At 47.0% G+C, this 12,320-nt stretch overlaps 1 protein-coding gene across 1 annotated transcript in view; it reads left to right on the forward strand.

Moving 5' to 3' along the window:
• Positions 1-491: 491 nt before the first annotated feature.
• Positions 492-12,320, forward strand: part of RRAGD (Ras related GTP binding D) — a 35,165-nt gene continuing 23,336 nt past the window's right edge. Inside the window, exon 1 of the mRNA XM_068550884.1 lies at positions 492-852. Coding sequence (XP_068406985.1) covers positions 711-852 — 142 coding nt within the window. The 5' untranslated portion in view covers positions 492-710. The remainder of the gene's footprint in view (positions 853-12,320) is intronic.

A 12,320-nucleotide genomic window follows, 5' to 3' on the forward strand; every position in this document is an offset into this window, starting at 1 on the left:
GGGCGCAGCAGTGTTCGGGGCGGGGGGCAGGCCACTTGGGACTGGAACCCTCGGCCGGGACCGAAAGCTGGAGAAGGCCGCCCTAGGTAGCGTGTGTGTGTCGGCGGTGGGCGGGGAGAGGTTCTCCGGGTGCGCGGTACCCCAGGTCGCCCGCCTGTGCGGGGACCACGTGCAGGAGGGGCGCTTGGGGGCCCAGGGCCAGCAGCCGCGGTGGGTGACTGCGCCGCGTCCCGGGTCCCCGGGTACCGGGCGAGTGTCTGTGTGCGCTTCTGGGTGGGTGGAGGGCCCCGCGCCGGCCTGCTCCCGGTTGAGTGTGTGTGCGCGGCCTCGGCCCAGCGCCCCAGCGAGCGGTGCTCCCGGGAAAGCGCGCGCGCGCCCGTGCGGTGTGTGTGTGTGTGAGTGTATGACAGTGTGTGTCAGGTGACTTGGGTCACGCAGTCTCCCTCTCCCTCCTCTGGGGAGGAACTGCCGCGCTCTGGCTGACTCCTCCGCCGGCGGGCGGGCGGGGCAGGGGGGCTCCGGGCGCGCTGGGAACGGCGGGACCCAGACCTGGACGCTGACCGCCGCGGGGGACGCGCGGTCCCCGCCTCCGCCCGCGAACCTCGGGACAAAACCCCAATTCAGAAATAGGTTGCGAGCGGCAGGCCGGGAGGTTTGGCGCCCCACACCAGAGACCCCCGTCGCCCCCGGGACGGCCGGCCGTGGGCGCGATGAGCCAGGTGCTGGGGAAGCCTCAGCCGGAGGAGGAGGAGGACGACGACGAGGAGGAGGATGAGCTGGTGGGGCTAGCGGGCTACGGGGACGGGCCCGACTCCTCGGACGCCGAGCCGGACAGCGGGACGGAGGAGGGAGGTGAGCACCGGGTCCCCCGTTCGGCCCCCCGCCCCGAGCGTCCTCGCCCCGCACCCCCGCCGCGCCCGGCGCGCGGGCAGCTGACTTGGAGGGGATCCAGGCAAGCGGAGTTGCGGGGTGGGAGTGGGGAGGGGCGCCAGAGGAGCCGCGGCGAGATGCAAAATGGGGGAGCCCGGGTGCAGGCAGCGGAGCGGGGGCCGGGATCGGTGGAGAGGGCAGAGAGGAAGCGTCTGGGCAGGAGGAACGCGCGCTCTCTGGCAGTTCCAGGGCCAGTACCTCCCCCACGCCTCACCCCGAGCTCTCCGCAGGGTCTGGGGGTTAGGGAGGGGAGGGGACCGCCCGGCGCGCCCTGGGATCTCTCCCTGAATGCTGCTGTCGGAGCCGGGGTCAGATGTCGTGGCTAAAAAAGGCAGCCGGCGGCAGCGTGACTGGCAGGGTCGTCGGCAGCTGCGGGTGTCAGTCTTGCCCCGTGTCGCCGCGGGAGGGGTCCCGGGGCCGCCCAGGTCGGCGGCGTGGAGGCACCGGTGGAGGGGCGGAGGGATGCACCCAGGTGATAAGGGAGTCGCCGTGTGGCCGCGGGTATCCAGAGATCCAGGCAAATAAGGTTGTTAGGACACCTTATCTCTGCTCAGCGTCACCACCTGGGCATGGCAGCGCCTGCCCTGGAGTGAGCGCGGGGCGGGGGAATACGGAGCCACTCAGAAGCAAACTCTGTTTCCTGTTCAAGAAGCAGGATTTAGCAATTGTTCAGCCAGCGGGGGCTTCCTGCGTTTAATTCTTAAGGACTAAGGGAGTTGAGAGCTTTTTAGGATTCCAGAAAGGTTCATCTTTTTTGTTTCCCTCCAAATCGAGGAAAAAGTCCTTTATTGTAAGGTCTTTTGGAAAGGTTAGTAGAATGAGGCTGGTAAACATAACATCTAGGTGGAACTGTCAGCTTCCTAAAGAAGGAACTAACTTTTAAAATGTTCACTTGGCAGAAATTGCATGAGGGATAAAAAGTACTTTCGTGACTGTTGATTTTGAAGAACTTTTACTGAAAATTCACTGGACTTGTTTTAAATTCTCCATACAAACAAAGCCTTTCTCTGGGGGGGCAGTTTTCATTATTTTATGTATGGTGAGTGCTACTTTCAATTAATCAGAAAGGGAAGATTGTTAACTAAACCTTGAGCCTGATAGATGAGAAAGGAGCTTTCCAAGTCACCCTTTTTCATAGTGTCTGGTCCCCAGGGAGCATTTGTACTAATTCCCTATTTGCTTAAACTTGTGTGCGCACCTGTGTGCCTCTCTCTTCTGCACTCCCCATAACTGGTCCCACAGTCGAGCAGGTGGCCACATTTTTGTAGATAAAGGCTTTCAACCCTTTTGTTGGAGTCTCTAGGGCTACCTTTGGTAGTTAAATTGTTCAGTCTCTTCATTATTATTCAAATTGCGTTTGTTAGCCCCTCCTAGATTCTTCGGAGGCTCCGGAGAGATTCAGAATGGGGATGTATTTGCGAGGTATTTGAAACCGAAGACACACAGCAGGGTGCAATTGTGATCCTCTTTGAAAAAAAGGAAAAGAAATAAGAGACCGTATATGAGAAGAAAACCCCTGTAATTTGATATTGTCCTGGGGGCCAGAGACTGGGTTCCAGGAAAAGCAGGAGACCTGTTTGTTTATTCTGCAGTTCTTTAAGGGGGCACTTCAAAATTTTGATTTGGGGCCTTGAAGTGAAATTAACGCTTTGGCTGAGGGGCCAGGATTTCCTGAACAAAGGGCTTCCCCAGATTCGGGTGTAGGATGCTCCCCAGGGCTCCTAACCCAAGGCAAACCCGCCTGTAACTGATGCTTATGATTACTTTAGTAATAAAATCCTCCCTCGTGAGTTCTTGGTATCAAACTGAAATCTTGCTATAAAAGCCCTGAGTATATTTGTGTGGTAAGAAGAGCAAACATTACTGAAGCCTGGCCTTTCTCCACCTGGGCCTGCCGTGGATACGGTCTATTCTCTGAAGATTTCCTCCATTATCTTGGGCTGCTGTTCTTTCCATGTGTCGCTGGCTTTGGTTTTGGGGTTTAGGCCTGAATGTAGAATCTCTATCAGAACATTTCGCTTTCTAGAGTAGCAGATAGGCCCCTCGGTCAGCAGTTCTAGCAAGGACTGTCCCTGACACCTGTCATGCCAGCTGATATGGTCCTCGGGAGTCAGGATGGGGGTGGAGGCTGGGAGTTGTGACTTCTGTTCCTGTGGCCTTCTGTTTTTGAGACGTCAAGATGCCACCAAATGGTCATCCCGATTTCTAGTGGGCCCTGGGCACATGTTGCCTTATAACCCTGTGTTATTTGGGGTAAATTTTACATTTACCTACTCCCAAACTCAAGACGTGGAAAGTAGGGGGTGGGGAGGAGGACTTATTTCCTCTGAGAAGAGATGTATATGGTGCACTTTGAACCATGAGCAAAGCAATTCTCTAATGAATTCCAAACCATCCTAATGGACTTGGTTTAGTGCCTGAGCTTCTCGGAGACCTGGGGCTTTTTCCATGAGGTTCAGAAATCTACCCTGGTGGGTGGGATGCAGGCCTGACCAGCATTGCTGTGCAAAAGAGTGTGATTGAAGGTGGGTAGTGTGATTTTTATTTCCCATAGTCTTGCAAGGAACCTCTGATCTTATTTTTAAACCGAGTGCCTTGTACATTTTACCACATTGTGTTAAGTTTGAAAATGTAGTGCAGCTAAGGTGAGCCTTAAACTGCACTTCTTTGGCTTACGTTCCAAATTTTATTCATGAATAGCAGGAATGTTCTTGAGCAGTTTAGTTCTGTTAAGGACAGATGTGGGCACTTCTCAACCCCCCCTTTCAGGGTCGTTAATCAGAGATAAGATGAATCTCATCTTCAAACCCCATGCTCCAGATAAAACTCCAGAGAGAGGAGACAATAATTAAACCATTAAAAACAATTGCACCAAAAATATTGATTATTTTTAGACACATGGACTTTTAAGTCTTTATTAAATTACAGTTCTTTAAAAACTATAATAACAAGGAAACCAATTAAAAGATCATATTTAATCAGAAAGTGAAATTATTTTTTCCCAAAGTCCCTCCCAATTTTTTAAAAGTTTTTTTTTTTTAATTAATTAATTAATTTATTTTTGGCTGCATTGGGTCTTTGTTGCTGCACGCGGACTTTATCTAGTTGCGGCAAGCGGGGGCTACTCTTCCTTGTGGTGCGCGGGCTTCTCATTGTGGTGGCTTCTCCTGTTGCGGAGCACGGGCTGTAGGCGCGCAGGCTTCCGTAGTTGTGGCTCTCAGGCTCTAGAGCGCAGGCTCAGTAGTTGTGGCACACGGGCTTAGTTACTCCGCGGCATGTGGTATCTTCCCGGACCAGGGCTCAAACCCGTGTCCCCTGCATTGGCAGACGGATGCTTAACCACTGTGCCACCAGGGAAGCCCCCCCTCCCAATTTTTAAGGGAAATTTGGCTAAGACAGCTGCTCTGCCACAGTCCAGCTAAGTGCGGTCTTGTTTTCGTAGCAGCCTGTGCACTCTCTCAGGGTCTGAGGAAGTGACAGTAAGGTGGTCCCTGGAGGCACAGAAAATCCAGGGTCAGCAGGTGATCCTTCCCTGGTGGCTGTAAAGGCAGTGAATCTGGCGATTCACTTCTAATCATTAGTGTCAGCTTTTTTTTTCTTAAAATAATTTTTAAAATTATTAGTGAAGTTATCTTCTCATTGTTTCTTGAGGGTAAGTAGAGAGAATTGTTCTTCTGATATTGAATCCGTGGCTCAGAGATGCCAGGGGACTTTTCTGCAGCCACAACATGGGCTAGAACTGAGCAAGGTTTAGGAGAGGGTCAAGTACATGGAAATGTAAGTCCCTTCCCTTGTAACTCTGCCTTGTCCAAAAAGAGTTGGGTTGACTGCAACCCTGGCTATAGCTAATCTCTTGGGTTTCCTTCTGGTCCTGAAAATACAGAGATATATAAGTGTTGGAATAGATGGAAGCACAGAATAGTTAAAAATGATGTGACCAAGGTCACACCTTAGGCCCAAAGCTTATTCAAATACATACGGTTAGAGAGCATATTTTTATATCAGATGTTTGTAAACATGTTTCAGTGATTCCTGGTAGCATAGAATCTTGATTCTCTACTTTTATAAGAAATATCTCCCATTTTAATATTAGAACAGACCTGGGGTAGTCTAATGGAAAAAAGAGGCAGAATCAGCAAGTTCTGGAGTTCTGGATAAGGGGTGTGGCTCCGAGTTTGAAGGATTATCTTTTTCTGTCCTCCGGTGCTGTGTCTCAGAGTTCACCTGCTTTGTTCAGTCCCCCCAACTCGCATCACTGCTGGTGATATGATTTTACTTCCTATCACAATCACTTCTGTCCTGCTCATTTTTCTTACTTCTCCTCTACTTCCTTTATTCTTGTATTCCTTACCTTTTTTTAAAGGCAACTTTTCAATTCTCTTTTAAAGAGGGCTTTAAAGCTGTCCTGCGACAGTGGCTTTCCCTGGTTCTGCTGTAACATGCAAGACAGATGGGTTTTTCACTCCTGGCCTAACGCGCCCGGAGAGCTGGTGGACCTTCTCCTCTTGAGGACCTCTGGGGAAGACTCCAGCTCTGTTTCTCAGTGTGTAAAATCGAGGACGACATAAAACCAACCTTGATCACACTCAGAGTGATCGTTTGGAGGAAAAAAAAAAAAAAAAAAACTCACAAGAACACTTTTCCCTTCTTGCAGAAGCATTGGTAAATCAGAACACATTAGAAACGTGTTTGTTTTTTGTTTTTGGCTGTGCCACACGTCTTATGGGATCTTAGTTCCCAGACCAGGGATTGAACCCCGGGCCACAGCAGTGAAAGTGCTGAGTCCTAACCACTGGACTGCTGGGGAATTCCCAGAAATGTTATTGGATGCTTATGTAAAGGAAATATTCACATATAGAATCATGTTTTTTAGTTACCGGCCAGTGTGATGTGAGAGGATTTCATAGAGAAAGATTAGGTCTTCACATATAAATAAAAATCACCTTCAAAAACCTTTGTGCCTTTGAAAATACATGTTCTGATGGCATTAAATTTTCCTTACTAAGTAGTTCGTTAATCAAACGGACACTGAATCTTCATGATTTTTGCATATTCTCTTATTAACAGTATTAGTATTCATATATTTAATTGCCACTTGGGTTGGAATTTCTTACTGGACTCCTGGCTCTTGAATGTGTAAGTAGTTCCATTGATCAGAAATGTAAAGGGCTACAGATAATGATGCAAATAGAACCAAACCAGAGGCCTCTTCCTAAAACCATAAGTATGTAGAACCTTAAGCCTTTGTGGACCCCACAGAATACTAATAGCAAAGACATTCTAACTTTCCCTTAAGGCTGAGTGAGCCTCTCGCTGTGGTCACATTCCAAAAAAGACCTTCTCGTTACCTAGGCTTGGGCTGGGGAAAAAAAGAAAAAAAGCAGGGTGTGTGTGTGTGTGTGTGTGCATGTGTGTGTGTGTACGTACACGCTGACAGAGCCTGATAGATGAGGAAATAAAGGCTCATGGGCTCTGGGACATGTGTGGGCATTTACACAGCTGGTAAGTGGCCAAGCTGGGATTTGAACCCCAGTCTGGCACTAACACAGTACTTCTTCAACCATTCCATTTGCTACCACATTATCCTAATTCTTTTGTTAAATCTTTGTTTTATTTTCCAGTTTGGGGTCTGTTCAAAGGCGTCATCTCTTGGAGAACTTTCCTAAATTATAATAGCTCTCAATTGTCTGATACATCAGAATTTATGAAATGCATTTCATACAATACCTTGTTCTCCCCAGGAAGCCAGGGCCAAGCCTGTCAGAACTTCAATTCCCATTTTCCTGATTTCTATTTCCTTCTTTGTTGTGAACATTCCCAGCCCACAGATCAGTCAGGTGTGGCCCCCAGGCAGCCCTGTCCCCAAGTCACTGACCCATCTCTCTCCCTTCCTTCTGTCGTTTTTGACAGGGCTCTGCCATTTCTGGGTTAAGTCATTAGCCTGCAGGTGTTAAAGGCTGACAATGGCTCAGTTAAGTAATCCTGCTCCTTGGGTGACTGAGTTTTCCTGGGTTTCCTGGCAGTCGAGTTACAAAACTGAGCTATCTGGGAAATTTGGGTACGAACAGGATCCAGTGGAAGATATAGGTAAGGTGTGTTCAGCGCCCTGACCACAGAGGATAAACTTCACCTGGGCATAAAGCTTATCCTCTTGATACCTAAGTGCTGGGCTGGGCCAAAGTCAGGTGTGGAGTTTCTTTGTAAAGCTTCAGCTAATTTAGCTTCACATTCTGCTCAATCACTTTCATTTAATCATCCCAACCAGCAAACATCTATTGAGTGTTTATCGTGGTAAACACCGAGGCCTCAGTTTTCACATCTGTGAAGGATAAATGTTATCAATTTGGGGATTAGAGATGACACTGTGTGCTATGCAGGTGCTTAGTAAATGGTAACTGCTGGTGATAAGCGGTTGCAGTGGGTTGGTTTGAGCCATTTCTTGGTGGCCGAGGCCAAAACCTCTCCAGTGTGCCCTCACCCTCAGCCAACAAGATCAGGGGTAAAAAGGACCAATGGGGCACGGACTGCCTCAGCAAACTGCATTGCCGCTTCAAACCTGCCTGCAGCTTCGTATTCATATTGCCTTCTGAGGCCCCAGATCTTTTCCTCACCTGAGCCAAGGCCGACAGGCACCCCAGACTCAACAGCTTCAAATCCGTGTTCAGCCTCTTTGCCTTTATGAACTTCACGAACAGGTCCTTATTCACTTGATCTTCCAGGTCAGGAACTTGGGGTTTCTTTCTCCTTTGTCCCCTGTGTTCAGAGGATCACCAAGTACTACTGAGTGGATTTGAGCTTCTCATGAATCCATTCCATCTGCCCATTTCCACATGCTTCTCATTTGTGTTTCTAGAACAACCTAATTATTGTCAGGGAGAAAAAACTCTTAGGTTTGGAGTTGGAGTCCTGCAAATTAAACTGACAAAAGACATGAACAAGAGAAAAGTAGGTTTAATTAAGTACTAATGCATGAGAGTTCACAAAAAATTCGACTTAAGGAGGCGGTTAGAATTTGGGGCTTATATACCATTTTAACAGAGGATGAGGAGGGGTAGAGGGGCACTTCTGGGAGAAAAAAATGACTTCAAAGGGAATGCGGGAAGGGGCACTTATGGAAAAACAAATCACTGGAAAGATAAATGGGCCCATAGGAGAAAAGGTGGGAGATAACGATAGTTTGGTGACAGTGTCTGTTTGGGTGTAGGGCTGACTTCTCTCACTCTCCAAGAAGAGAAGATGAGAGTTGCTCCTGGGGAGGACATTTTTGACAACTGAGTTCATTTGGGAGGGTCTGCTTTAGGCAAATAAGGGACTTCAGGAACTCCAGTGCCTTTAGCTCAAAAAAATTGTTATTCCATAGTGGCTTATTGCTGTCCGCACACTGACCCCCTCTAAGGAAGTCTGTTTCTGGAGTGAGCTTCCTGATCATGTTAGTCTCCCCTTAAAATCCTTAGTGATTTCCTCATGGCTTGCAGAGTGAAATCCAAACTTGCATCTCATTCATGAGCTAGCCTGTTATCTCTCTATCAATTAATTTATTCAATGATATTTATTGGGTTCATACCACATGCTACAATGTATTTTGCCTGTGTATATGTGAGAGAGACAATAAACAAGTAAACAAGACAATATAAAGTAAAAAGATAATTTTGTATAGTGAAGTACTATGAAGAAGACATAGGGATATTAGGAAGTGATGGGACCCCACTGAAACGAGAGGAGGTAAAATTGCCCCTGGGCTGAGTGGGAGGAGGAGCCAGGGGAGGCCTGGGGAAAGCCTGCTGGACAGAGGGAGGAGCGAGTCGGAGGGAGGAGGGAGGAGCGAGTCGAGGCCCTAAGGTGAGGAAGCAGAAGGCCAGTGGGGCTGCAGGGTAGGGAAGTGGTGGGGAGGATGAACCAGGCATGGGATGAGAGGGTAGCCCACTTAGGGCCTTTTGGGCTAAGAAGGTATTTGGATTTTATTCTAAATGCTGTGGGAAGCCGCTGGAGAGTGTGCAGGCTTTTCTTGTCTTTAAACTATGTTCCCTAAACTCCAGGAAGGCCACATCTCTTCCTGGCACGACCTTTCCCTCATTCATCTCTTTTATGCCTCCTCTCCTTTAAGACTCAGATGCTATTTCTCCAGGGAACCTTCTCGCTGAACCCATAACACGTAGATAGCAGTGCATTGTAGTTGTCAGTTATTCTTGTCTGTTTTCCCCCCTAATCGCTAAGGAATGAAGCTTTTCTTTGTGTCTGCAGCCTCTGGCTCAGCCCTGTCGAACAGAAAGAACACTTGGCGGACGTTCAGGGAACCTTTATGAAACAGGAACAAACTGCCCTCTTGTAAATTTCACCTCTCTCTGGCAACTTCCTCCAAACCCCCGCGGACACTTTTAAAGAGCCCTCTTTGGGGTCCCATGTCTAGTCCCAGATTCTCCTGTAGTTCCTTTCTGATTTTCCTTTAAAAAAATAAAGTACTAGCCCTTTTATTGCCCCTTTCAAAGCAGCTCTCATCCTTCATCCTCTTTAACGCTTTCATTTTTCTCAGGTGGTTCTTATCAAGCTTGAGCAAGCGCGTGATACTCAGGGAAATGTCATGGGGGTGTGGGATGAGGCAGCCCTCTGCAGGAGGTCCGGAGGCTGGGGTGTTTCCTTTTCTGATGGAAGCTCCCTGCTACCACTCGTCGAGTGGAAGGAGATCCTCTGAGAAGCCCCATAGGGTTTCAGAAGCAGAGATATTTGAGAGAGTGAGAGAGAATTAGAGGGAAGATTTTTGCCAGTAGGCTTTTCTGATGTAAGAAACCTCCCCTATTCAACAGCAGTGGCCTACAAACATTTTTGACTGTGAGTCCAAAATAAAAAATACGTTTATATTGGGAACCAGCACCCACGTACATATAAGTAAATGTAAAAGAGTTTCACTAGCAGTATTTACTCTTGTTATGCATAACGCACTCTGATATTTTCTGGTCTCTTCTTTTGTCTTTGTTGCAGTTTTAGTACAATGCCAGCTGATTGGTGGCTAAGGCCCTGGGTAAGGGCTCTAGCACATACCTGTCCTGTGTCCTTGGGCAGGTTCCTTCCCCCAAGTTCCTCAGGTGTAAAGCAGACTTGTACCTCCTCATTGCGTGGGTAAAGTTTGTAGAGATGTCTATGTCTAGCGAGGTCCCTGGCACACAGTATATTTCTGTACATGCTAGTTAAATATGACAAAATGCATCTGCATGGGTGTACGGGATCTCTACAGAGTTGATGGTACTCTTGCTGATCTGACTCACTATTTCCCAGCTGTTTACATTTGGTGGCTCATGCCTCCAGCTGTGTGTGTATGTTATAGCTGTGTGTGTATTTCACTTCCCAGCCACTCTATGTATGTAAACACACATACACACTCCCTCCCCTTTCCACAGTGGTCTCCATCACCTCCCCACTCTCCCAGGAGGAGGAGATCCAACCTCCAGGGCACCAATGTCAATGATCATGCCACATAGAGACTTGCAGACCCTGCTGAAGAGAGGTTACAATCTGCATCCACATCCAACAGTATAAATTGGGAAGAAATAAAGACATTTATATGCACTTAAATATTTTTGTACTTGTACATAATTAAATGTGGTACACCTATTTTATATTTTCTACTAGTTTGAGATGCTTATCCTTATATTTAAAAAAATTGATACATAACTGGGCTTTTCTAACAAGGACCATAGCATTCTCTTACTTACCTTTTGCCTATCTCTCTGTCACCAATCTGCCATGTCTACATTGTCTGGAATTTTAGTTTCTGATTTTTATTCAAAAATTTAAAATCAGGGACTTGCCGGGTGGCTCAGTGGTTAAGAATCCACCTGCCAATACAGGGGACATGGGTTCAATCCCTGGTCTGGGAAGATCCTGCATGCTGCAGAGCAACTAAGCCCGTGCACCACAACTACTGAGCCTGTGCTCTAGAGCCCGCGAGGCACAACTACTGAAGCCCACACGCCTAGAGCCTGTGCTCTGCAACAAGAGAAGCCACTGCAATGAGAAGCCCACACACTGCAATGAAGAGTAGCCCCTGCTCGCCGCAACTAGAGAAAGCCCACGTGCAGCAACGAAGACCCAACGCAGCCAAAAAAAAAAATTAAAATCAATACTTATTTCAAATCAATAGGTTTCAGTAAAATTTGTCTTCCATTGCTTGTTGCATTCCACTATATTTGAGTGTATTTTCTTCCAGGAGTGCATCCTTTTTTAAAACAATTAATTAATTTATTTTTATATTGATGATAAAATTTATTTATTTCATCATCTGTGTTTATTCTGCTTTTCAATCCATATATCCTCCCCGCCCAACAGTTGTGTTTTTATTTCTAAGATCCATAAGGCCCTTTTTCATAACTGCTCTTATTCTGAAACTGTCCTTGTTTCATGAATGCCATATTTTCTCTGATCTCTGAGTATTTTAATTATACTTGAAAGTTTACTCTGACTCCTGTATAACTCTGCTTCTTCAGGTATACATTCTTCCATTTGTTGAGTCTGTATTCTCTTCTATAATCTTGTCTTTCCTCAAATATTTGGCATTTGAGGAAATGTCTAGAGGGAGGTTGGTGCTGCTTCCACCTGTTGAACTCCACACACATTGCAGTGAGAGTTAGGGAAGGTCAGAGTACTTGGAGGGGGTACTGTGGGTGCTTCCTGTTCCTTCTGGGCATCAGTGCCTCTAGGGCACTGCCCTCCCTCTCATACCTACCCTCCTACATTCACTGCTCCCACTTGGAAGATAGTCTAGTGTGTAGTCTAGTGTGTATGGAGGTGCAGAGTTTATCTGCTTGGCTCTTCTCACTATGATTCTCCAAATAACAACCCTGTTGGTTGTTTTCATGTCCTTTCCTGTTTGAGCTTCCAGTTTTACCTTTTCCAGCAGAACCCTACCATTCATAATCAAGGGCTACAGGTTCCCCCTTCAATCTGATCTTTGTGTTTCTTAGGGATTTCTCAGTAATTTGTCAATTTTGAGTTCTCTCTTCGGTCTCAAGCTCAGCTATCTGTGTTTATTTGTTCATCTATTTATTGTTCATACCTTTTCTATTGTGCTTAGGGATTCAATATGGGAAGGGGAGACTGTGACATGTTCTTAGTCTGATATTTTTGCAACTGGAAGTCCTGTTTTCTTTTTCAGTTCATGTCCTGCTTTTGCTAAGATTGACTTGTAATGACAGTACTGCGAGTGCAGCGTATAATCCCTGATGAAGAAGAAGAAAGCTGGTGATCTTTTGGGTGGTTTAATTCCACATCACTCTGTCTAGGGCATATCATCCGCAATTTGTTGAACTGGGTTAAGTTGAATGGGAAAAGTGTGTGTGGGTAGGATGGGAGTAAAATGTTGCTTATAGTGGAATAGTGTCTGTGCACATCTACAGCTA

The sequence above is a fragment of the Eschrichtius robustus genome, chromosome 9 (genome assembly GCF_028021215.1).
Source record: "Eschrichtius robustus isolate mEscRob2 chromosome 9, mEscRob2.pri, whole genome shotgun sequence".
Lineage (NCBI taxonomy): Eukaryota > Metazoa > Chordata > Mammalia > Artiodactyla > Eschrichtiidae > Eschrichtius > Eschrichtius robustus.